This window comes from Oncorhynchus keta, chromosome 6 (assembly GCF_023373465.1).
Source record: "Oncorhynchus keta strain PuntledgeMale-10-30-2019 chromosome 6, Oket_V2, whole genome shotgun sequence".
NCBI classification, from domain to species: domain Eukaryota; kingdom Metazoa; phylum Chordata; class Actinopteri; order Salmoniformes; family Salmonidae; genus Oncorhynchus; species Oncorhynchus keta.
In genome coordinates, this window is record NC_068426.1 from 4,688,855 (window position 1) to 4,716,589 (window position 27,735).

Consider the following 27,735-nt stretch of genomic DNA (forward strand, 5'->3'; position numbering starts at 1 on the left):
AGAACAAATTCTTATTTTCAATGACGACCTAGGAACAGTGGGTTAACTGCCTTGTTCAGAGGCATAGATTTTTCCCTTTTTCCTTCTGGGATTTAGATCCAACAACTTTCCGTTTACTAGTGCAACGCTCTAACCACTAGGCTACCTGTCTCTAACCACTAGGCTACCTGTCTCTAACCACTAGGCTACCCGTCTCTAACCACTAGGCTACCCGTCTCTAACCACTAGGCTACCCGTCTCTAACCACTAGGCTACCCGTCTCTAACCACTAGGCTACCCGTCTCTAACCACTAGGCTACCCGTCTCTAACCACTAGGCTACCCGTCTCTAACCACTAGGCTACCCGTCTCTAACCACTAGGCTACCCGTCTCTAACCACTAGGCTACCCGTCTCTAACCACTAGGCTACCCGTCTCTAACCACTAGGCTACCCGTCTCTAACCACTAGGCTACCTGTCTCTAACCACTAGGCTACCTGTCTCTAACCACTAGGCTACCTGTCTCTAACCACTAGGCTACCTGTCTCTAACCACTAGGCTACCTGTCTCTAACCACTAGGCTACCTGTCTCTAACCACTAGGCTACCTGTCTCTAACCACTAGGCTACCTGTCTCTAACCACTAGGCTACCCGTCTCTAACCACTAGGCTACCCGTCTCTAACCACTAGGCTACCCGTCTCTAACCACTAGACCACCCGTCTCTAACCACTAGACCACCCGTCTCTAACCACTAGACCACCCGTCTCTAACCACTAGACCACCCGTCTCTAACCACTAGACCACCCGTCTCTAACCACTAGGCCACCCGTCTCTAACCACTAGGCCACCCGTCTCTAACCACTAGGCCACCCGTCTCTAACCACTAGGCCACCCGTCTCTAACCACTAGGCTACCCGTCTCTAACCACTAGGCTACCCGTCTCTAACCACTAGGCTACCTGTCTCTAACCACTAGGCTACCTGTCTCTAACCACTAGGCTACCTGTCTCTAACCACTAGGCTACCTGTCTCTAACCACTAGGCTACCTGTCTCTAACCACTAGGCTACCTGTCTCTAACCACTAGGCTACCTGTCTCTAACCACTAGGCTACCTGTCTCTAACCACTAGGCTACCTGTCTCTAACCACTAGGCTACCTGTCTCTAACCACTAGGCTACCTGTCTCTAACCACTAGGCTACCTGCTGGTTACTAGTCCAACGCTCTAACCACTAGGCTACCTGCCGTCTCTAAAACCGGTTTTCCCATTCATACAACAACTTCTCTAGATCAAACCTCCCGTTCTCCTAGAATAATCATGAACTTAACTAATAATAATTTAAAACAATTCTCGGCCTAAATGACATTATTTTCTGGAGAACTCTGATTTAGTAAATACAACAAAACATTGTCCAGTTACATTTTATTTTCCAAATGTTCATTAGTAACACAAGGACAGTAGGCTATATACAGTATTGCATTTGTAATTTGCACCAATGACAACATGAACAAACACAATTCAAAAAAAGTCATTCTTTCCAAAATACCCAATATGCATTGCAATCATTTCATTAAAACAATCATGATTCATTAAAGTGAAGTAAAACGCTAAATTCTAAAAAAAATATTTTAAAAAGTTTAAAATAATAATAAATACATTGATATTTGAGGGTAAATGAATAACAGGATAAAAATAAAAACTGCAAACATAAAGACAACTGACCTTGTGTATTCTTGGGGTGCGTTCAGTTCAATTGAAAGTTTGCTACATTGCGTAACAGTTTGTACTGAACAACACCTGTCCCCAAAACGTTCTTGAACAGACTAAGGTACATTTACTTCATTTGGTGAGTGTGACTTGAAGCAATATGTTAAGTATTTAAAAAGGGCGGCTGTACATTTTTAACCTCCAACCGCTCTCCTTTTCTCAACTGGTCGTTCAGTACAGCACTGTTTCATTGAGCTTTACACTAAATTCATACTGAACGCAGCCCTCTATTTGAACACAACCTCAGTGGAACATTCTGGTTGGACCGCAGATGGTCAAGACGACCATGCTCAAATGGACCAATCAGCAACCAGAGCAATGTGACCTGAACGGACACAGAGCCAATAGGAAAACATTCTACCCCTGTAAACAGTGTTCTCCACATGTTAAAGAACCAAAATAAACAACAAAAGCCAGATCGCTTTCAGCATGACAATGTTTTGGAACGTTCGGATAGAAATAGCCTGTGTAGAACAAACATACGTCTGACATGTAGAATAAGGATTCACATCGGCTCGATTCATGGCAGATCTACAATGTTCGAGAAAGTTTGGCAACTGAACATGGCCCAGTGTCAGCACTTTACAATGGAATTGGTTAAATCTTTACGAAATGACGATGAACCAAAAACTATACACAGGTTAAAAACTAAATCTAAAATGGACTATTAAAATAAAAACACAAACAAGATTATTCACAACCATCAAAAAAACAGGATGTAATGTTATTGAACAAAGAACAGGGTGTAATGTTATTGAACAAAGAACAGGATGTAATGTTATTGAACAAAAAACAGGATGTAATGTTATTGAACAAAGAACAGGATGTAATGTTATTGAACAAAAAACAGGATGTAATGTTATTGAACAAAGAACAGGATGTATTGTAAAGTTAGACAACAAATAACAGGATGTAGTGTTATTGAACAAAAAACAGGATGTAATGTTATTGAACAAAGAACAGGATGTAATGTTATTGAACAAAAAACAGGATGTAATGTTATTGAACAAAGAACAGGATGTATTGTAAAGTTAGACAACAAATAACAGGATGTAATGTTATTGAACAAAAAACAGGATGTAATGTTATTGAACAAAAAACAGGATGTAATGTTATTGAACAAAAAACAGGATGTAATGTTATTGAACAAAGAACAGGATGTATTGTAAAGTTAGACAACAAAAAACAGGATGTAATGTTATTGAACAAAGAACAGGATGTAATGTTATTGAACAAAGAACAGGATGTAATGTTATTGAACAAAAAACAGGATGTAATGTTATTGAACAAAGAACAGGATGTAATGTTATTGAACAAAGAACAGGATGTAATGTTATTGAACAAAAAACAGGATGTAATGTTATTGAACAAAGAACAGGATGTATTGTAAAGTTAGACAACAAAAAACAGGATGTAATGTTATTGAACAAAGAACAGGATGTAATGTTATTGAACAAAGAACAGGATGTAATGTTATTGAACAAAAAACAGGATGTAATGTAAAGTTAGACAACAAATAACAGGATGTAATGTAATGTTATTGACAAGAAATAACAGGATGTAATGTAATGTTATTGACAAGAAATAACAGGATGTAATGTAATGTTATTGACAACAAAGAACAGGATGTAATGTAAAGTTAGACAACAAAGAACAGGATGTAATGTTATTGAACAAAGAACAGGATGTATTGTAAAGTTATACAACAAATAACAGGATGTAATGTAAAGTTATACAACAAATAACAGGATGTAATGTAAAGTTAGACAACAAATAACAGGATGTAATGTAAAGTTAGACAACAAATAACAGGATGTAATGTAATGTTATTGAACAAAAAACAGGATGTAATGTAAAGTTAGACAACAAATAACAGGATGTAATGTAATGTTATTGACAACAAATAACAGGATGTAATGTAAAGTTAGACAACAAAGAACAGGATGTAATGTAATGTTATTGACAACAAAGAACAGGATGTAATGTAAAGTTAGACAACAAAGAACAGGATGTAATGTTATTGAACAAAGAACAGGATGTATTGTAAAGTTATACAACAAATAACAGGATGTAATGTAAAGTTATACAACAAATAACAGGATGTAATGTAAAGTTATACAACAAATAACAGGATGTAATGTAAAGTTATACAACAAATAACAGGATGTAATGTAAAGTTATACAACAAATAACAGGATGTAATGTAAAGTTATACAACAAAGAACAGGATGTAATGTAAAGTTATACAACAAATAACAGGATGTAATGTAAAGTTATACAACAAATAACAGGATGTAATGTAAAGTTATACAACAAATAACAGGATGTAATGTAAAGTTATTGACAACAAATAACAGGATGTAATGTAAAGTTATTGACAACAAATAACAGGATGTAATGTAAAGTTATTGACAACAAAGAACAGGATGTAATGTAAAGTTATTGACAACAAAGAACAGGATGTAATGTTATTGACAACAAAGAACAGGATGTAAAGTTATTGACAACAAAGAACAGGATGTAATGTAAAGTTAGACAACAAAGAACAGGATGTAATGTAAAGTTATTGACAACAAAGAACAGGATGTAATGTAAAGTTATTGACAACAAAGAACAGGATGTAATGTTATTGACAACAAAGAACAGGATGTAAAGTTATTGACAACAAAGAACAGGATGTAATGTAAAGTTAGACAACAAAGAACAGGATGTAATGTAAAGTCAGACAAAGAACAGGATGTAATGTAAAGTTATTGACAACAAAGAACAGGATGTAATGTTATTGACAACAAAGAACAGGATGTAATGTTATTGACAACAAAGAACAGGATATAATGTTAAGTTAGACAACAAAGAACAGGATGTAATGTAAAGTTATTGACAACAAAGAACAGGATGTAATGTTATTGACAACAAAGAACAGGATGTAATGTTATTGACAACAAAGAACAGGATGTAATGTGAAGTTAGACAACAAAGAACAGGATGTAATGTTATTGACAAAGCACAGGACCATTAATAGTCCATGTAATGGTACAGAGTATGTACCGTACAGGCACCTGACATGATAAAAAGGAAACTCTCGAGTACATGAGGGATACAACGTATATTGAAAGCAGGCGCTTCCACACAGATGTGGTTCCTGAGTTAAGCAATTGACATCCCATAATGGTTATGTTCATGTATAAAAATGCCCTGATACTTTGGCTACTATGGCTAGGAAAAAAAAGGGATTTAAAAGAGGGGTCTCATAGGAACATAGGGGGTTTAAAAAGGTGTGTGTGTGTGTGTGTGTGTGTGTGTGTGTGTGTGTGTGTGTGTGTGTGTGTGTGTGTGTGTGTGTGTCAGTCACCAGATCTCAACCCAATTCAACACTTAGGGGAGATTCTGGAGTGGCGCCTGAGACCGTGTTTTCCACCACCAATCAACAAAACACCAAATGATGGAATGGAAGAATGGTGTCACGTCCCTCCACTAGAGTTCCTGACTCTGGTAGAATCGGTGCCAAGACACATTGTAGCTGTTCTATCTCGTGGTGGACCCACATCCTATTAAGACTCTTTACGTTGGCGTTTCCTTCATTTAGGCAGTTACATGCACTCTGCGTTTTAGGAAATTCAGAGTAGTCCTCCGTTTCTGTACATCAACTATGGATGCATCTCATATGGCACCCTATTCCCTATATAGTGCACCCTATTCCCTATATAGTGCACCCTATTCCCTATATAGTGCACCCTATTCCCTATATAGTGCACCCTATTCCCTATATAGTGCACCCTATTCCCTATATAGTGCACCCTATTCCCTATATAGTGCACCCTATTCCCTATATAGTGCACCCTATTCCCTATATAGTGCACCCTATTCCCTATATAGTGCACCCTATTCCCTATATAGTGCACCCTATTCCCTATATAGTGCACCCTATTCCCTATATAGTGCACCCTATTCCCTATATAGTGCACCCTATTCCCTATATAGTGCACCCTATTCCCTATATAGTGCACTCTATTCCCTATATAGTGCAGTAACTTTATTCGACTCTTTGCAAACTGGAATCCATACATCCAGAGAATACATTCATTGTAGCTGGGGATTTTAACAAGGCTAATCTGAAAACAAGACTCCCTAAATTGTATCAGCATATCGATTGCGCAACCAGGGCTGGCAAAACCTTGGATCACTGCTATTCTAACTTCCGCGACGCATACAAGGCCCTGCCCCGCCCTCCTTTTGGAAAAGCTGACCACGACTCCATTCTGTTGATCCCTGCCGACAGACAGAAACTAAAACAAGAGGCTCCCACGCTGAGGTCTGTCCAACGCTGGTCCGACCAATCAGATTCCACACTCCAAGACTGCTTCCATCACGTGGACTGGGATATGTTTCGTATTGCGTCAGACAACAACATTGACGAATACGCTGATTCGGTGTGCGAGTTCATTAGAACGTGCGTTGAAGATGTCGTTCCCATAGCAACGATTAAAACATTCCCTAACCAGAAACCGTGGAATGATGGCAGCATTCGCATGAAACTGAAAGAGCGAACCACTGCTTTTAATCAAGGCAAGGTGACCGGAAATATGACCGAATACAAACAGTGTAACTATTCCCTCCGCAAGGTAATCAAACAAGCTAAGCATCAGTATAGAGACAAAGTAGAATCTCAATTCTAATCTCAATCAGTACCATTCTAGAACAATCCAGGGGCTCGGGCACAAAGCCACAGTAGAATCAGTACTATTCTAGAACAATCCAGGGGCTCGGGCACAAAGCCACAGTAGAATCAGTACCATTCTAGAACAATCCAGGGGCTCGGGCACAAAGCCACAGTAGAATTAGTAACATTCTAGAACACTCCAGGGGCTCTGGCACAAAGCCACAGTAGAATCTGTACTATTCTAGAACACTCCAGGGGCTCTGGCACAAAGCCACAGTAGAATTAGTAACATTCTAGAACACTCCAGGGGCTCTGGCACAAAGCCACAGTAGAATCAGTACCATTCTAGAACAATCCAGGGGCTCTGGCACAAAGCCACAGTAGAATTAGTAACATTCTAGAACACTCCAGGGGCTCTGGCACAAAGCCACAGTAGAATCAGTACTATTCTAGAACACTCCAGGGGCTCTGGCACAAAGCCACCGTAGAATCAGTACTATTCTAGAACACTCCAGGGGCTCTGGCACAAAGCCACAGTAGAATCAGTACCATTCTAGAACAATCCAGGGGCTCAGGCACAAAGCCACAGTAGAATCAGTACCATTCTAGAACACTCCAGGGGCTCTGGCACAAAGCCACAGTAGAATCAGTACCATTCTAGAACAATCCAGGGGCTCAGGCACAAAGCCACAGAATCAGTACCATTCTAGAACACTCCAGGGGCTCTGGCACAAAGCCACAGTAGAATCAGTACCATTCTAGAACAATCCAGGGGCTCAGGCACAAAGCCACAGCTGGAATGGTTGATCATCAAGAGTGAATCTGTAATGAGTAGCCACACACACACACTCACTCTCAAGGTTGGCTATAGGCCTCATCTTCTACCCAGGCACAAACACACCCCCTCCTTGCTGTCATCAAGAGTGAATCTGTAATGAGTAGCCACACACACACAGAATTGGCTGTAGGCCTAATCTTCTACCCAGGCACCTCCCCTCCCCCAGCCATCTCAGTAGTAATGACAGATCTGCAGTCTGCTCCCAGGATCGTTCTTCCCTGGGCTGAAGAAAGGAGATACCGGCTCTTCGAAGTACGCCTCAAACATGTACAACTTCTTCATGGTGACTGCGTCGTAGAAGGACACGCGTCCTGCGTCGTAGTCCAGGTACACGCCCACCCTCGGGGAGTTCCAGTAGTCGGCCAGAGGTATCTTGGCATCCTCCTCGTTAGCATATAGCCTGTCCTGCAGACTGAGGCTCCAGTAGCCGGAGGATGGACACAGGTTGACGAAACCCTTCCTGGGACTGTACTCCCCTGTCACCCCCAGGTACCATACGCCCTTGTCCTTCACATCCACCTGAAATAAGAAACAACAAATCAAAACCGTACTGTACTTGCCTTTCTTCATTGAGTTTCCCTGTGTCACCTATATGTACATATGGCCCAATGAAAAATGTGGCTTCAACCCTTAGAATTTACATTAGGATCCCAGTGGTTTGAGCATTGAGCCAGTAACCGAAAGGTTGTTGGATCGAGGTAAAAAAAAAAAATCTGTCTTTCTGCCCCGGAGCAAGGCAGTTAACCCGCTGTTCCCCGGGCCCCGAAGACGTGGATGCCGATTATGGCAGCCGCCCCGCACCTCTCTGATTCAGAGGGGTTGGGTTACATTTTTGAAGACACTTTTCAGTTTAATATTTTAGTTTCAATACTCTGCGCGGAGACCATACTCTGCGCGGAGACCATACTCTGCGCGGAGACCATACTCTGCGCGGAGACCATACTCTGCGCGGAGACCATACTCTGCGCGGAGACCATACTCTGCGCGGAGACCATACTCTGCGCGGAGACCATACTCTGCGCTGAGACCATACTCTGCGCTGAGACCATACTCTGCGCTGAGACCATACTCTGCGCTGAGACCATACTCTCATTTTTCCCACCAGGGGTGCGATTCCACCAAACAGACTTGTTGCAGATATAAACCAGCGTGTGATGACGTAGTGCACACAAAATGTACTTTTTAGATTAAGATTTCATGTACCTAATAAAAATCTAAAAGGTCAAGGTGTTTCAATGTATTATTATTGGACCATGCTGGTCATCTATGAACCCTTGGACCATGCCTCAGGACTACCTGACATGATGACTCCTTGCTGTCCCCAGTCCACCTGGCCGTGCTGCTGCTCCAGTTTCAACTGTTCTGCCTTATTATTATTGGACCATGCTGGTCATCTATGAACCCTTGGACCGTGCCTCAGGACTACCTGACATGATGACTCCTTGCTGTCCCCAGTCCACCTGGCCGTGCTGCTGCTCCAGTTTCAACTGTTCTGCCTTATTATTATTGGACCATGCTGGCCATCTATGAACCCTTGGACCGTGCCTCAGGACTACCTGACATGATGACTCCTTGCTGTCCCCAGTCCACCTGGCCGTGCTGCTGCTCCAGTTTCAACTGTTCTGCCTTATTATTATTGGACCATGCTGGTCATCTATGAACATTTGAACATCTTGGCCATGTTCTGTTATAATCTCCACCCGGCACAGCCAGAAGAGGACTGGCCACCCCTCATAGCCTGGTTCCTCTCTAGGTTTCTTCCTAGGTTCTGGCCTTTCGAGGGAGTTTTCCCCTAGCCACCGTGCTTCTACACCTGCATTGCTTGCTGTTTGGAGGTTTTAGACCAACGCCCTAACCACTAGGGTACCTGCCGCAACCCTTGTATACAATTCACCACTAAAATGTTTACCATTAGATATCTGGTGGTTCTCTGTAGCTCAGTTGGTAGAGCGTAGTGCTTGCAACATCAGGAGCGTGGGTTCAATTCCCGGGACCGACCATATGTTAAATAAATGCACGTATGGCTGAAAGTCGCTTTGGATAAAAACATTTTTTTTAAAGAGTCTGCTAAATGGAACATACTATAATATTATTATTATAATGGCTTTCTGCCAGAAGTCGGAGGTCTGGATGAGAGAGTACAGTGGCCATTTTGTCCCTGTGCTTCCTACAAGCTTCGTCTTCCTACTCTGTTCTTCTCCATGCTGCTCTTCCTTCAGAAAAGCATGCGTCACAACTTTGTTCACTTGTACAATTTCTCTCGTTCACTTTCGCTTGTAAAATATCCACACTCACCGAAAATAACATTCGGTAGAGACGAGCAATGCTTGTGTAACTTTATGAGCTGGATTTGCAATTAGTTTGTTTCGTTTTCACTTGTTAGCATTTAGCTAACGAAGTCTATGTGATTTCGCTACTACTTGTGCTAATTCTGTTAGCACTTTGGTAAAAGCCATGGGCATTTTTGTTGTTGTTGTTGAATTTATAGCGCCCCCTTGTGTGATGTACCGGTAATACCGCAAATCCCCGAAATGGCAGAAGAACGCAATGACGGTGGGAAAATCTGGATACCACCCACGTCTAAGGATTACAAATAATCATGAATGAAAGAAATCGTGAAAAATAGATCAGTGAAGAAACACAGATCATGTCCCCAAAACATGCTAGTCTCTCACCATTACCAATAACAGGGGACTTTAAAGGGGTTTTTTTTTTGGGGGGGTTTATGATATCTATGCCTCTGTAACTTAATTTATTTGAGTGTATATGTATGAAAAACACATCAAGTAAAAGTGACATTCTGTAACGGTCGTCTCATATTATGAGGTTTCTGTGTAATGCATTATAGCCTGTTACTATATATGTGATTGAATATTATCTGCTGTTGGCTTGTGTGGATGTATTTATGTGTTATGCAACATAGCTGACTTGAAACAGTGTTACCAGTATCAGGGCCGTGGGCCTTTCTCATGATGGAAAAATACAGAGTAGCATGAAGACAGGACCTGTTCAATGAGTTGGGGGGTCACATTCAGAGCGGGGTGTTGCAGAACAAGCTGTCTTTTGTTAGATAACAGGAGCCAGGTGCGAGATAACGGTATGAGAGCCTGGATGTTCTTCACAAGCAACATTTAAATCAATCAACAGAAGCACCAAGAGGCGGGGACCCCACTGAGCTCCTGCAATAGGCTGAGCAAGTTTAAACCACGCCCAGTCTCTACTCTGACAGGCCGGCTCGGGAAGCCGGAACTACTACTGTCATCAGGGTATATTATAATATCTTTGTCAGGAACAAGTCAGTTCTCTGTTCTGCCCTGCGTGGTATTACAGTGAGCCCGTATATACTAAAGATGCATTTGCCATTTATTACTTAGCTAATAAAAAAATACATAGTATAAAATCGGTGACTCATTGTTATATTTATCCTGATACCAGATTCGAATTTACGCAACTCTAACATTATGAAATGAAACACTTGGATCTCAAATCCAAAAACGCTGGAGTAAAGCACCCCCCCCCCCCTCCCCCTAAGCTAAGACTTAGCTACACTAAGTCATTCTGGATAAGAGTGTCTGCTAAAATATACAATACTTCGCTATCCCAGAGGGGAAACCTGCCTGGTACATACAGTATCATCCTCATCAGACTTAGAAAACGTAATGTACAGTATGTATATATATATATAAAGAGAACTACCTCCCAGTAGTGCTGTCCACTGGAGTATTGTGCGGTGGCCAGAATGCCACAGAAGCGAGTGAAGCGCTGAGGCAGGTCTGGTTCCTGGCTACGGGTACGCACCTCCTCTACCTTGGTGTCGAAGTCTGTGATGGCCAGGTTAGGGTGAGCCGTGTCTGGGTCCAGGGTCAGGTTCTGGGGCACTGGGAGCAACAGGGGAGAGAGGGGGAGGTAGAGGAGGGAGACAGAGAGAGTGATAGAGAGAGAGAAAGGGAGGCAGAGGGATAGAGAGGAGGAGGTGGAAGAGGGAGAGACAGAGACAGAGACAGAGAGAGAGAGGGAGATGGAAGAGATGGAAGAGAGAGGGAGAGAGAGAGAGAGAGAGAGAGAGAGAGAGAGAGAGAGAGAGAGAGAGAGAGAGAGAGAGAGAGAGAGAGAGAGAGAGAGAGAGAGACAGAGAAAGAACAAAAGGTAGAGGGGTGAGGGAGAGAGAGAGAGGGGTGGAAGAGGGACAGACAAAAAGGGGAGATGTTAGATGGGAAGGTCACCTGTGCAGCAAGTAGACATGTAAATAGAACAGTCTAAGAGAGGGCCTGTGTGTTTGTGTGTGTGTGTGTGTCTGTGTCTGCGTGTGCGTGTGCGTATCTGTCCAGGCCAACTCACTGGTGTGCAACACGTGCATCATCCTTTTCCACAAGATCAGCTGATGGGGTCCGGAGAACTCATTCATCCAGTCACCAGAACAGTTAACAGATGAGATGAGAGGGCTCACCTTTAGAGGGCTGGAGAGAGGAGGAGGAGATATGGTGAGAGAAGAGCAGAGGACAGGGGAGATATGAAGTTACTACACAGGGCTGTTACGGGGAGGAGGGGAGACGATGGTCAACCGTTATAGAAACTAAAACAAGAACAGTAAAAGATCTTTCTCCAGACGACAGGCCGAACCAGAGAACACCAGACTACAAGCCGAACCAGAGAACACCAGACTACAGGCTGAACCAGAGAACACCAGACTACAGGCTGAACCAGAGAACACCAGACTACAGGCTGAACCAGAGAACACCAGACTACAGGCTGAACCAGAGAACACCAGACTACAGGCTGAACCAGAGAACACCAGACTACAGGCTGAACCAGAGAACACCAGACTACAGGCTGAACCAGAGAACACCAGACTACAGGCTGAACCAGAGAACACCAGACTGAACCAGAGAACACCAGACTACAGGCTGAACCAGAGAACACCAGACTACAGGCTGAACCAGAGAACACCAGACTATAAGCTGAACCAGAGAACACCAGACTACAGGCTGAACCAGAGAACACCAGACTACAAGCTGAACCAGAGAACACCAGACTACAAGCTGAACCAGAGAACACCAGACTACAGGCTGAACCAGAGAACACCAGACTACAGGCTGAACCAGAGAACACCAGACTACAGGTTGAACCAGAGAACACCAGACTACAAGCTGAACCAGAGAACACCAGACTACAGGCTGAACCAGAGAACACCAGACTACAGGCTGAACCAGAGAACACCAGACTACAGGCTGAACCAGAGAACACCAGACTACAGGCTGAACCAGAGAACACCAGACTACAGGCTGAACCAGAGAACACCAGACTACAAGCTGAACCAGAGAACACCAGACTACAGGCTGAACCAGAGAACACCAGACTACAGGCTGAACCAGAGAACACCAGACTACAGGCTGAACCAGAGAACACCAGACTACAGGTTGAACCAGAGAACACCAGACTACAGGCTGAACCAGAGAACACCAGACTACAGGCTGAACCAGAGAACACCAGACTACAGGCTGAACCAGAGAACACCAGACTACAGGCTGAACCAGAGAACACCAGACTACAGGCTGAACCAGAGAACACCAGACTACAGGCTGAACCAGAGAACACCAGACTACAGGCTGAACCAGAGAACACCAGACTACAGGCTGAACCAGAGAACACCAGACTACAAGCTGAACCAGAGAACACCAGACTACAGGCTGAACCAGAGAACACCAGACTACAGGCTGAACCAGAGAACACCAGACTACAGGCTGAACCAGAGAACACCAGACTACAGGCTGAACCAGAGAACACCAGACTACAGGCTGAACCAGAGAACACCAGACTACAAGCTGAACCAGAGAACACCAGACTACAAGCTGAACCAGAGAACACCAGACTACAGGCTGAACCAGAGAACACCAGACTACAGGCTGAACCAGAGAACACCAGACTACAGGTTGAACCAGAGAACACCAGACTACAGGTTGAACCAGAGAACACCAGACTACAGGTTGAACCAGAGAACACCAGACTACAGGCTGAACCAGAGAACACCAGACTACAGGCTGAACCAGAGAACACCAGACTACAGGCTGAACCAGAGAACACCAGACTACAGGCTGAACCAGAGAACACCAGACTACAAGCTGAACCAGAGAACACCAGACTACAGGCTGAACCAGAGAACACCAGACTACAGGCTGAACCAGAGAACACCAGACTACAAGCTGAACCAGAGAACACCAGACTACAGGCTGAACCAGAGAACACCAGACTACAGGCTGAACCAGAGAACACCAGACTACAAGCTGAACCAGAGAACACCAGACTACAACCTGAACCAGAGAACACCAGACTACAGGCTGAACCAGAGAACACCAGACTACAGGCTGAACCAGAGAACACCAGACTACAGGCTGAACCAGAGAACACCAGACTACAAGCTGAACCAGAGAACACCAGACTACAGGCTGAACCAGAGAACAAGACACAGGCTGAACCAGAGAACACCAGACTACAGGCTGAACCAGAGAACACCAGACTACAAGCTGAACCAGAGAACACCAGACTACAGGCTGAACCAGAGAACACCAGACTACAGGCTGAACCAGAGAACACCAGACTACAAGCTGAACCAGAGAACACCAGACTACAACCTGAACCAGAGAACACCAGACTACAGGCTGAACCAGAGAACACCAGACTACAGGCTGAACCAGAGAACACCAGACTACAGGCTGAACCAGAGAACACCAGACTACAGGCTGAACCAGAGAACACCAGACTACAGGTTGAACCAGAGAACACCAGACGCAGACTACAAGCTGAACATGAGAAAACAAAAACTTACTTTTTGTATGTCTCAGTGATGCTCTGTGGAGAGAGAAAGACAGAAGATGAGATACAAACCCTTTCACACAGCTAGAATTAACCCAATATAGAATGTTCTAGAAGGCTACAACGCAGAGCCAGGAAAGTAACGGGCTAATTGCTTCTGAAAACCCCTGTTATTGAAGGCATATCTGGAACCCATAACTCCTTGTCCTTACACCCAGATTGTATATCTGTACAGAAACCGTCTGAACCAAACATTTCTCCAAACCTGCACCTAAAACTCGGCTGCGGTAGACAGTGGTTGGTTGATGCAGGAAGCGCGCCGTCTACCACAGCGTCTATATAGTGCTAAAACTAAAACCACCATTTGTAGTCGTTTGACCATAGACCCGGGTAGAATTCTGAGCCCTTTTCTTAACTAATAGCGATTCCCATCCAGTTGACTCATTATGAAAGCCCTCGATGGCGCTGCAACAGGACTGTAGTAGTCTTCCATCCAACTCTATGAGTCTGACCATAGAACAAGATGGGAGGATTGCCATGCTACCTTCATCAACACTTCAGGAACATAAACTACAAGACTGAATGTATGGGGGCTTCTCAGAAAACACTTTTCTTGGTTAATTTTACTGCACATAGCCCATCTGTAAACAACCCATCTATCTACCTCATCCCCATACTGTATTTATTTATCTTGCTCCTTTGCACCCCAGTATCTCAACTTCCACATTCATCCTCTGCACATCTACCATTCCAGTGTTTAATTGCTATATTGTATTTACTTTGCCACCATGGCCTATTTATTGCCTTACCTCTCTTATCCTACCTCATTTACACTCACTGTATATAGATGTTTCTACTGTATTATTGACTGTATGTTTGTTTTCCTCCATGTGTAACTCTGTGTTGTTGTTTGTGTCGAACTGCTTTTCTTTATCTTGGTCAGGTCACAATTGTAAATGAGAACATGTTCTCAACTGGCCTACCTGGTTAAATAAAGGTGAAATAAATAAATAAATACAACTAAATATTAGAGCATTCATTAACTAAATATTAGAGCATTCATTAACTAAATATTAGAGCATTCATTAACTAAATATTAGCGATATAAATATTTACCTGTCAGCGCAATATATATTTTTTTATATTTATTTATTAATAGATTAGGAAATGGCAGATCTGTGGGTTCCTAACAAACACTTTACATGACCACTTCTCAGAAAACACTTGAATCCTGTTGCACATTTTCTAAATCAACCATCTCAGAAAGGACAGAAACTGTGAGGGAATGTTTGACAAACTAACCTCGAAGCTGGTGTTTCCTCTGATGTGGTTGTGTATCTGGGCCATGTGCTTGTCCACAGCTACCACCTCGGTCTCCACCCACCTCAGGTTGTCATCTATCATCCCTATGACAGTCCCCTCCTCAGCATCCAGAGCCTAAGGATGGACATTTCCACATTATTACACTGTTGGAACTCTCATGACAATTTTCTGAATAATCTCATTATTATTTTGCTGCTGCTATATGCAAATTAGCCCAATGTGAGCCAAAGTATTCAGTATACCAACTAGCCATCAGGCTACACACAGAGTATACCAACTAGCTATCAGGCTACACAGAGTATACCATTTGCTATGGTTTGCCATCTCTTAGTTGATTAAATAACAAAAAGCAGATGAAATTTGAGAACACGGTATTGTACGGTAAGTAAACAAAACCATCAGCTTACAAATCCTAACTGTGAAATGACTGTTTGAATACTCAACATGACTAATACTGAGACAGGATCCTCGGTGGTTCAGTTGGTAAAACAGTGTTTTCAACGCCAGGATTGTTGGGTTCGATTCCCACCGAGGCCAGGATTGTAGGGTTCGATTCCCACCGAGGCCAGGATTGTTGGGTTCGATTCCCACCGAGGCCAGGATTGTAGGGTTCGATTCCCACCGAGGCCAGGATTGTAGGGTTCGATTCCCACCGAGGCCAGGATTGTAGGGTTCGATTCCCACCGAGGCCAGGATTGTTGGGTTCGATTCCCACCGAGGCCAGGATTGTAGGGTTCGATTCCCACCGAGGCCAGGATTGTTGGGTTCGATTCCCACCGAGGCCAGGATTGTTGGGTTCGATTCACACCGAGGCCAGGATTGTTGGGTTCGATTCCCACAGACAGACAGTATGCAAGCACGACTACTTCCTTCTGGATAAAGGCGTTAGCCAAACGTCATATGTTACTATAATAATGTGTGTGTGTGTGTGGTGACATAATACAGTTGAAGTCAGAAGTTTACATACACCTTAGACAAATACATTTTAACTCAATTCCTGACATTTAATCCCAGTAGAAATCCCCTGTTTTAGGTCAGTTAGGATCACAACTTTATTTTAAGAATGTCAGAATAATAGTAGAGAATTATTTATTTCAGATTTTATTTCTTTCATCACATTCCCAGTGGGTCAGAAGTTTGCATAGACTCAATTAGTATTTGATAGCCTTGCCTTTAAATTCTTTAACTTGGGTCAAACATTTCGGGTAGCCTTCCACAAGCTTCCCACAATAAGTTGGGTGAATTCTGGCCCATTCCTCCTGACAGAGCTGGTGTAACTGACTTAGGTTTTGTAGGCCTCCTTGCTCACACACACTTTTTCAGTTCTGCACAGAAATGTTCTATGGGATTGAGGTTAAAGCTTTGTGATGGTCACTTCAATACCTTGACTTTGCTGCCCTTAAGCCATTTTGCCACAACTTTGGAAGAATGCTTGGGGACATTGTCCATTTGGAAGACCAATTTGCCAAAGCCAAGCATTAACTTCCTGACTGATGTCTTGAGATGTTGCTTCAATATATTCACAAAATTTTCACGCCTCATGATGCCATCTATTTTGAGAAGTGCACCAGTCACTCCTGCAGCAAAGCACCCCCACAACATGATGTTGCCACCCCCCGTGCTTCACGGTTGGGATGGTGTTCTTCGGCTTGCAAGCCTCCCCCTTTTTCCTCCAAACATAATGATGGTCATTATGGTCAAACAGTTCTATTTCGGTTTCATCAGACCAGAGGACATTTCTCCAAAAAGTATAATGTTTCTCCCCATGTGCAGTTGCAAACCGTAGTCTGGCTTTTTTATGGAGGTTTTGGAGCAGTGGCTTCTTCCTTGCTGAGCGGCCTTTCAGGTTATGTCGATATAGGACTTGTTTTACTGTGGATATAGATACTGGAGGAAACAGGTACAAAAGTATCTTCACAAGGTCCTTTGCTGTTGTTCTGGGATTGATTTGAACTTTTTGCACCAACGTACGTTCCTCTCTAGGAGACAGAACGCATCTCCTTCCTGAGCGGTATGACGGCTGCATGGTCCCATGGTGTTTATGCTTGCGTACTATTGTTTGTACAGATGAACGTGGTACCTTCAGGGGTTTGGAAATTGAACCAGACTTGTGGAGGTCTACAATCTTTTTTTCTGAGGTCTTGGATGATTTCTTTTGATTTTCCCATGATGTCAAGCAAAGAGCCACTGAGTTTGAAGGTAGGCCTTGAAATACATCCACAGGTACACCTCCAATTGACTCAAAAGAGGTCAATTAGCCTATCAGAAGCTTCTAACGCCATGACATAATTTTCTGGAATTTTCCAAGCTGTTTAAAGGCACAGTCAACTTAGTGCATGTAAACTTCTGTATCACTGTCATTGTGATACAGTGAATTATAAGTTAAATAATCTGTCTGTAAACAATTGTTGGAAAAATTACTTGTGTCATGCACAAAGTAGATATCTTTACCGACTTGCCAAAACTATAGTTTGTTAACAATACATTTGTGGAGTGGTTGAAAAACAAGTTAATGACTCCAACCTAAGTGTATTTAAACTTCAACTGTATATGCACACACTAACCTCCAGTAGGTCGTCCTTCTCATCCAACAGGAACTGGACTAGAGATCCCACATCCTCTTCAATCTTCTCCTTCAGCTTCAGCTTCTTTAACTAGAAGATGTGATGACATGGGGAAAAGACACTGGCGTCACCTATTGGTCATCTGACATAACGACTGTCAGTCTAACCAGAGGAGGAACGAACACACACGACTGTCAGTCTAACCAGAGGAGGTACCAACACACGACTGTCAGTCTAACCAGAGGAGGAACCAACACACACACGACTGTCAGTCTAACCAGAGGAGGAACGAACACACACGACTGTCAGTCTAACCAGAGGAGGAACGAACACACACGACTGTCAGTCTAACCAGAGGAGGAACCAACACACACGACTGTCAGTCTAACCAGAGGAAGAACCAACACACACGACTGTCAGTCTAACCAGAGGAAGAACCAACACACACGACTGTCAGTCTAACCAGAGGAAGAACCAACACACACGACTGTCAGTCTAACCAGAGGAAGAACCAACACACACGACTGTCAGTCTAACCAGAGGAGGAACGAACACACACGACTGTCAGTCTAACCAGAGGAGGAACCGACACACACGACTGTCAGTCTAACCAGAGGAGGAACCAACACACACGACTGTCAGTCTAACCAGAGGAGGTACCAACACACACGACTGTCAGTCTAACCAGAGGAGGTACCAACACACACGACTGTCAGTCTAACCAGAGGAGGAACCAACACACACGACTGTCAGTCTAACCAGAGGAGGAACCAACACACACGACTGTCAGTCTAACCAGAGGAGGTACCAACACACACGACTGTCAGTCTAACCAGAGGAGGAACCAACACACACGACTGTCAGTCTAACCAGAGGGGGAACCAACACACACGACTGTCAGTCTAACCAGAGGAGGAACCAACACACACGACTGTCAGTCTAACCAGAGGAGGTACCAACACACACGACTGTCAGTCTAACCAGAGGAAGAACCAACACACACGACTGTCAGTCTAACCAGAGGAGGTACCAACACACACGACTGTCAGTCTAACCAGAGGAGGTACCAACACACACGACTGTCAGTCTAACCAGAGGAGGTACCAACACACACGACTGTCAGTCTAACCAGAGGAAGAACCAACACACGACTGTCAGTCTAACCAGAGGAGGTACCAACACACACGACTGTCAGTCTAACCAGAGGAGGTACCAACACACACGACTGTCAGTCTAACCAGAGGAGGAACCAACACACACGACTGTCAGTCTAACCAGAGGAGGAACGAACACACACGACTGTCAGTCTAACCAGAGGAGGAACCAACACACACGACTGTCAGTCTAACCAGAGGAGTTACCAACACACACGACTGTCAGTCTAACCAGAGGAGGAACCAACACACACGACTGTCAGTCTAACCAGAGGAGGTACCAACACACACGACTGTCAGTCTAACCAGAGGAGGTACCAACACACACGACTGTCAGTCTAACCAGAGGGGAACGAACACACACGACTGTCAGTCTAACCAGAGGAGGAACCAACACACACGACTGTCAGTCTAACCAGAGGAGGAACCAACACACACGACTGTCAGTCTAACCAGAGGAGGAACCAACACACACGACTGTCAGTCTAACCAGAGGAGGTACCAACACACACGACTGTCAGTCTAACCAGAGGAGGAACCAACACACACGACTGTCAGTCTAACCAGAGGGGGAACCAACACACACGACTGTCAGTCTAACCAGAGGAGGAACCAACACACACGACTGTCAGTCTAACCAGAGGAGGTATCAACACACACGACTGTCAGTCTAACCAGAGGAAGAACCAACACACACGACTGTCAGTCTAACCAGAGGAGGTACCAACACACACGACTGTCAGTCTAACCAGAGGAGGAACCAACACACACGACTGTCAGTCTAACCAGAGGAGGAACCAACACACACGACTGTCAGTCTAACCAGAGGAGGTACCAACACACACGACTGTCAGTCTAACCAGAGGAGGAACCAACACACACGACTGTCAGTCTAACCAGAGGAGGTACCAACACACACGACTGTCAGTCTAACCAGAGGAGGAACCAACACACACGACTGTCAGTCTAACCAGAGGAGGAACCAACACACACGACTGTCAGTCTAACCAGAGAAGGTACCAACACACACGGTCAGTCTAACCAGAGGAAAAACCAACACACACGACTGTCAGTCTAACCAGAGGAGGAACGAACACACACGACTGTCAGTCTAACCAGAGGAGGAACCAACACACACGACTGTCAGTCTAACCAGAGGAGGAACCAACACACACGACTGTCAGTCTAACCAGAGGAGGAACCAACACACACGACTGTCAGTCTAACCAGAGGAGGTACCAACACACACGACTGTCAGTCTAACCAGAGGAGGTACCAACACACGACTGTCAGTCTAACCAGAGGAGGTACCAACACACACGACTGTCAGTCTAACCAGAGGAAGAACCAACACACGACTGTCAGTCTAACCAGAGGAGGTACCAACACACACGACTGTCAGTCTAACCAGAGGAGGTACCAACACACACGACTGTCAGTCTAACCAGAGGAGGTACCAACACACACGACTGTCAGTCTAACCAGAGGAGGTACCAACACACACGACTGTCAGTCTAACCAGAGGAGGTACCAACACACACGACTGTCAGTCTAACCAGAGGAGGTACCAACACACACGACTGTCAGTCTAACCAGAGGTCAGTCTAACCAGAGGGGGAACCAACACACACGACTGTCAGTCTAACCAGAGGGGAACCAACACACGACTGTCAGTCTAACCAGAGGGGAACCAACACACACGACTGTCAGTCTAACCAGAGGGGAACCAACACACACGACTGTCAGTCTAACCAGAGGAAGAACCAACAGACGACTGTCAGTCTAACCAGAGGAGGAACCAACACACACGACTGTCAGTCTAACCAGAGGAGGTACCAACACACACGACTGTCAGTCTAACCAGAGGAGGAACCAACACACACGACTGTCAGTCTAACCAGAGGAGGTACCAACACACACGACTGTCAGTCTAACCAGAGGAAGAACCAACACACGACTGTCAGTCTAACCAGAGGAGGTACCAACACACACGACTGTCAGTCTAACCAGAGGGGGAACCAACACACACGACTGTCAGTCTAACCAGAGGGGGAACCAACACACACGACTGTCAGTCTAACCAGAGGGGAACCAACACACACGACTGTCAGTCTAACCAGAGGGGGAACCAACACACACGACTGTCAGTCTAACCAGAGGGGGAACCAACACACACGACTGTCAGTCTAACCAGAGGGGAACCAACACACACGACTGTCAGTCTAACCAGAGGGGAACCAACACACACGACTGTCAGTCTAACCAGAGGGGAACCAACACACACGACTGTCAGTCTAACCAGAGGAAGAACCAACACACACGACTGTCAGTCTAACCAGAGGAGGTACCAACACACACGACTGTCAGTCTAACCAGAGGAAGAACCAACACACGACTGTCAGTCTAACCAGAGGAAGAACCAACACACGACTGTCAGTCTAACCAGAGGAGGTACCAACACACGACTGTCAGTCTAACCAGAGGAGGTACCAACACACGACTGTCAGTCTAACCAGAGGAAGAACCAACACACGACTGTCAGTCTAACCAGAGGAAGAACCAACACACGACTGTCAGTCTAACCAGAGGAAGAACCAACACACGACTGTCAGTCTAACCAGAGGAAGAACCAACACACGACTGTCAGTCTAACCAGAGGAAGAACCAACACACGACTGTCAGTCTAACCAGAGGAGGTACCAACACACACGACTGTCAGTCTAACCAGAGGAAGAACCAACACACGACTGTCAGTCTAACCAGAGGAAGAACCAACACACGACTGTCAGTCTAACCAGAGGAGGTACCAACACACGACTGTCAGTCTAACCAGAGGAGGTACCAACACACACGACTGTCAGTCTAACCAGAGGAGGTACCAACACACACGACTGTCAGTCTAACCAGAGGAGGTACCAACACACACGACTGTCAGTCTAACCAGAGGAGGTACCAACACACACGACTGTCAGTCTAACCAGAGGAGGTACCAACACACACGACTGTCAGTCTAACCAGAGGAGGTACCAACACACACGACTGTCAGTCTAACCAGAGGAGGAACGAACACACACGACTGTCAGTCTAACCAGAGGAGGTACCAACACACACGACTGTCAGTCTAACCAGAGGAGGTACCAACACACACGACTGTCAGTCTAACCAGAGGAGGTACCAACACACACGACTGTCAGTCTAACCAGAGGAGGTACCAACACACACGACTGTCAGTCTAACCAGAGGAGGTACCAACACACACGACTGTCAGTCTAACCAGAGGAGGTACCAACACACACGACTGTCAGTCTAACCAGAGGAGGTACCAACACACACGACTGTCAGTCTAACCAGAGGAGGTACAACACACACGACTGTCAGTCTAACCAGAGGAAGAACCAACACACACGACTGTCAGTCTAACCAGAGGAGGTACCAACACACACGACTGTCAGTCTAACCAGAGGAGGTACCAACACACACGACTGTCAGTCTAACCAAAGGAGGTACCAACACACGACTGTCAGTCTAACCAGAGGAGGTACCAACACACGACTGTCAGTCTAACCAGAGGAGGTACCAACACACACGACTGTCAGTCTAACCAGAGGGGGAACGAACACACACGACTGTCAGTCTAACCAGAGGAGGAACCAACACACACGACTGTCAGTCTAACCAGAGGAGGAACCAACACACACGACTGTCAGTCTAACCAGAGGAGGAACCAACACACACGACTGTCAGTCTAACCAGAGGAGGAACGAACACACACGACTGTCAGTCTAACCAGAGGAGGAACCAACACACACGACTGTCAGTCTAACCAGAGGAGGAACCAACACACACGACTGTCAGTCTAACCAGAGGGGAACCAACACACACGACTGTCAGTCTAACCAGAGGAGGAACCAACACACACGACTGTCAGTCTAACCAGAGGAGGAACCAACACACACGACTGTCAGTCTAACCAGAGGAGGTACCAACACACACGACTGTCAGTCTAACCAGAGGAGGAACGAACACACACGACTGTCAGTCTAACCAGAGGAAGAACCAACACACACGACTGTCAGTCTAACCAGAGGAGGTACCAACACACACGACTGTCAGTCTAACCAGAGGAAGAACCAACACACACGACTGTCAGTCTAACCAGAGGAGGAACGAACACACACGACTGTCAGTCTAACCAGAGGAAGAACCAACACACACGACTGTCAGTCTAACCAGAGGAGGAACCAACACACACGACTGTCAGTCTAACCAGAGGAGGTACCAACACACGACTGTCAGTCTAACCAGAGGAGGTACCAACACACGACTGTCAGTCTAACCAGAGGAGGTACCAACACACACGACTGTCAGTCTAACCAGAGGAGGTACCAACACACACGACTGTCAGTCTAACCAGAGGAGGTACCAACACACACGACTGTCAGTCTAACCAGAGGAAGAACCAACACACACGACTGTCAGTCTAACCAGAGGAGGAACCAACACACACGACTGTCAGTCTAACCAGAGGAGGTACGAACACACACGACTGTCAGTCTAACCAGAGGAGGAACCAACACACACGACTGTCAGTCTAACCAGAGGAGGAACCAACACACACGACTGTCAGTCTAACCAGAGGAAGAACCAACACACACGACTGTCAGTCTAACCAGAGGAGGAACCAACACACACGACTGTCAGTCTAACCAGAGGAGGTACCAACACACACGACTGTCAGTCTAACCAGAGGAGGAACCAACACACACGACTGTCAGTCTAACCAGAGGAGGAACCAACACACACGACTGTCAGTCTAACCAGAGGAGGAACCAACACACACGACTGTCAGTCTAACCAGAGGGGAACCAACACACACGACTGTCAGTCTAACCAGAGGAGGAACCAACACACACGACTGTCAGTCTAACCAGAGGAGGAACGAACACACACGACTGTCAGTCTAACCAGAGGAAGAACCAACACACACGACTGTCAGTCTAACCAGAGGAGGTACCAACACACACGACTGTCAGTCTAACCAGAGGAGGAACGAACACACACGACTGTCAGTCTAACCAGAGGAGGAACCAACACACACGACTGTCAGTCTAACCAGAGGAGGTACCAACACACACAACTGTCAGTCTAACCAGAGGAAGAACCAACACACGACTGTCAGTCTAACCAGAGGAAGAACCAACACACGACTGTCAGTCTAACCAGAGGAGGTACCAACACACACGACTGTCAGTCTAACCAGAGGAGGTACCAACACACACGACTGTCAGTCTAACCAGAGGAGGTACCAACACACACGACTGTCAGTCTAACCAGAGGAGGTACCAACACACACGACTGTCAGTCTAACCAGAGGAGGTACCAACACACACGACTGTCAGTCTAACCAGAGGAGGAACCAACACACACGACTGTCAGTCTAACCAGAGGAGGAACCAACACACACGACTGTCAGTCTAACCAGAGGAGGTACCAACACACACGACTGTCAGTCTAACCAGAGGAGGTACCAACACACACGACTGTCAGTCTAACCAGAGGAGGTACCAACACACACGACTGTCAGTCTAACCAGAGGAGGTACCAACACACACGACTGTCAGTCTAACCAGAGGAGGTACCAACACACACGACTGTCAGTCTAACCAGAGGGGGAAGACTGTCAGTCTAACCAGAGGAGGAACCAACACACACGACTGTCAGTCTAACCAGAGGAGGAACCAACACACACGACTGTCAGTCTAACCAGAGGAGGAACCAACACACACGACTGTCAGTCTAACCAGAGGAGGAACCAACACACACGACTGTCAGTCTAACCAGAGGAGGTACCAACACACACGACTGTCAGTCTAACCAGAGGAGGAACCAACACACACGACTGTCAGTCTAACCAGAGGAGGAACCAACACACACGACTGTCAGTCTAACCAGAGGAGGAACCAACACACACGACTGTCAGTCTAACCAGAGGAGGTACCAACACACACGACTGTCAGTCTAACCAGAGGAGGAACCAACACACACGACTGTCAGTCTAACCAGAGGAGGTACCAACACACACGACTGTCAGTCTAACCAGAGGAGGTACCAACACACACGACTGTCAGTCTAACCAGAGGAGGAACCAACACACACGACTGTCAGTCTAACCAGAGGAGGAACCAACACACACGACTGTCAGTCTAACCAGAGGAGGTACCAACACACACGACTGTCAGTCTAACCAGAGGAGGTACCAACACACACGACTGTCAGTCTAACCAGAGGAGGTACCAACACACACGACTGTCAGTCTAACCAGAGGAGGAACCAACACACACGACTGTCAGTCTAACCAGAGGAGGTACCAACACACACGACTGTCAGTCTAACCAGAGGAGGTACCAACACACACGACTGTCAGTCTAACCAGAGGAGGTACCAACACACACGACTGTCAGTCTAACCAGAGGAGGAACCAACACACACGACTGTCAGTCTAACCAGAGGAGGTACCAACACACACGACTGTCAGTCTAACCAGAGGAGGTACCAACACACACGACTGTCAGTCTAACCAGAGGAGGTACCAACACACACGACTGTCAGTCTAACCAGAGGAGGTACCAACACACACGACTGTCAGTCTAACCAGAGGAGGTACCAACACACACGACTGTCAGTCTAACCAGAGGAGGTACCAACACACACGACTGTCAGTCTAACCAGAGGAGGTACCAACACACACGACTGTCAGTCTAACCAGAGGAGGAACCAACACACACGACTGTCAGTCTAACCAGAGGAGGTACCAACACACACGACTGTCAGTCTAACCAGAGGAAGAACCAACACACACGACTGTCAGTCTAACCAGAGGAGGAACCAACACACACGACTGTCAGTCTAACCAGAGGAGGAACCGACACACACGACTGTCAGTCTAACCAGAGGGGAACCAACACACACGACTGTCAGTCTAACCAGAGGAGGAACCAACACACACGACTGTCAGTCTAACCAGAGGAGGAACGAACACACACGACTGTCAGTCTAACCAGAGGAAGAACCAACACACACGACTGTCAGTCTAACCAGAGGAGGTACCAACACACACGACTGTCAGTCTAACCAGAGGAGGAACGAACACACACGACTGTCAGTCTAACCAGAGGAGGAACCAACACACACGACTGTCAGTCTAACCAGAGGAGGTACCAACACACACGACTGTCAGTCTAACCAGAGGAAGAACCAACACACGACTGTCAGTCTAACCAGAGGAAGAACCAACACACGACTGTCAGTCTAACCAGAGGAGGTACCAACACACACGACTGTCAGTCTAACCAGAGGAGGAACCAACACACACGACTGTCAGTCTAACCAGAGGAGGTACCAACACACACGACTGTCAGTCTAACCAGAGGAGGTACCAACAACACACTGTCAGTCTAACCAGACTGTCAGTCTAACCAGAGGAGGTACCAACACACACGACTGTCAGTCTAACCAGAGGAGGTACCAACACACACGACTGTCAGTCTAACCAGAGGAGGTACCAACACACACGACTGTCAGTCTAACCAGAGGAGGTACCAACACACACGACTGTCAGTCTAACCAGAGGAGGTAACCAACACACACGACTGTCAGTCTAACCAGAGGAGGTACCAACACACACGACTGTCAGTCTAACCAGAGGAGGTACCACACGACTGTCAGTCTAACCAGAGGAGGTACCAACACACACGACTGTCAGTCTAACCAGAGGAGGTACCAACACACACGACTGTCAGTCTAACCAGAGGAGGTACCAACACACACGACTGTCAGTCTAACCAGAGGAGGAACAACACACACGACTGTCAGTCTAACCAGAGGAGGAACCAACACACACGACTGTCAGTCTAACCAGAGGAGGAACCAACACACGACTGTCAGTCTAACCAGAGGAGGTACCAACACACACGACTGTCAGTCTAACCAGAGGAGGAACCAACACACACGACTGTCAGTCTAACCAGAGGAGGTACCAACACACACGACTGTCAGTCTAACCAGAGGAGGAACCAACACACACGACTGTCAGTCTAACCAGAGGAGGAACCAACACACACGACTGTCAGTCTAACCAGAGGAGGAACCAACACACACGACTGTCAGTCTAACCAGAGGAGGTACCAACACACACGACTGTCAGTCTAACCAGAGGAGGTACCAACACACACGACTGTCAGTCTAACCAGAGGAGGTACCAACACACACGACTGTCAGTCTAACCAGAGGAGGTACCAACACACACGACTGTCAGTCTAACCAGAGGAGGAACCAACACACACGACTGTCAGTCTAACCAGAGGAGGTACCAACACACACGACTGTCAGTCTAACCAGAGGAGGTACCAACACACACGACTGTCAGTCTAACCAGAGGAGGAACCAACACACACGACTGTCAGTCTAACCAGAGGAGGTACCAACACACACGACTGTCAGTCTAACCAGAGGAGGTACCAACACACACGACTGTCAGTCTAACCAGAGGAGGTACCAACACACACGACTGTCAGTCTAACCAGAGAGAGGTACCAACGACTGTCAGTCTAACCAGAGGAGGTACCAACACACGACTGTCAGT

The 27,735-nt window shown here is 45.9% G+C and overlaps 1 protein-coding gene across 2 annotated transcripts in view; it reads right to left on the reverse strand.

Annotated features, from left to right (window-relative positions):
* Positions 1-1,383: 1,383 nt before the first annotated feature.
* Positions 1,384-27,735, reverse strand: part of trim47 (tripartite motif containing 47) — a 72,180-nt gene continuing 45,828 nt past the window's right edge. Inside the window, exons 5-10 of one of the 2 annotated variants that reach the window (XM_052520239.1) lie at positions 17,941-18,030; positions 15,356-15,490; positions 14,067-14,089; positions 11,582-11,700; positions 11,042-11,121; positions 1,384-7,762 (exon numbers count right to left, since the gene is read on the reverse strand). In XM_052520239.1, the coding sequence (XP_052376199.1) occupies positions 7,415-7,762; positions 11,042-11,121; positions 11,582-11,700; positions 14,067-14,089; positions 15,356-15,490; positions 17,941-18,030 (795 nt within the window). In that variant the 3' untranslated portion in view covers positions 1,384-7,414. Of the gene's footprint in view, positions 7,763-10,939; positions 11,122-11,581; positions 11,701-14,066; positions 14,090-15,355; positions 15,491-17,940; positions 18,031-27,735 lie in introns of both variants that reach the window. The other variant, XM_052520237.1, reaches the window with a different exon arrangement.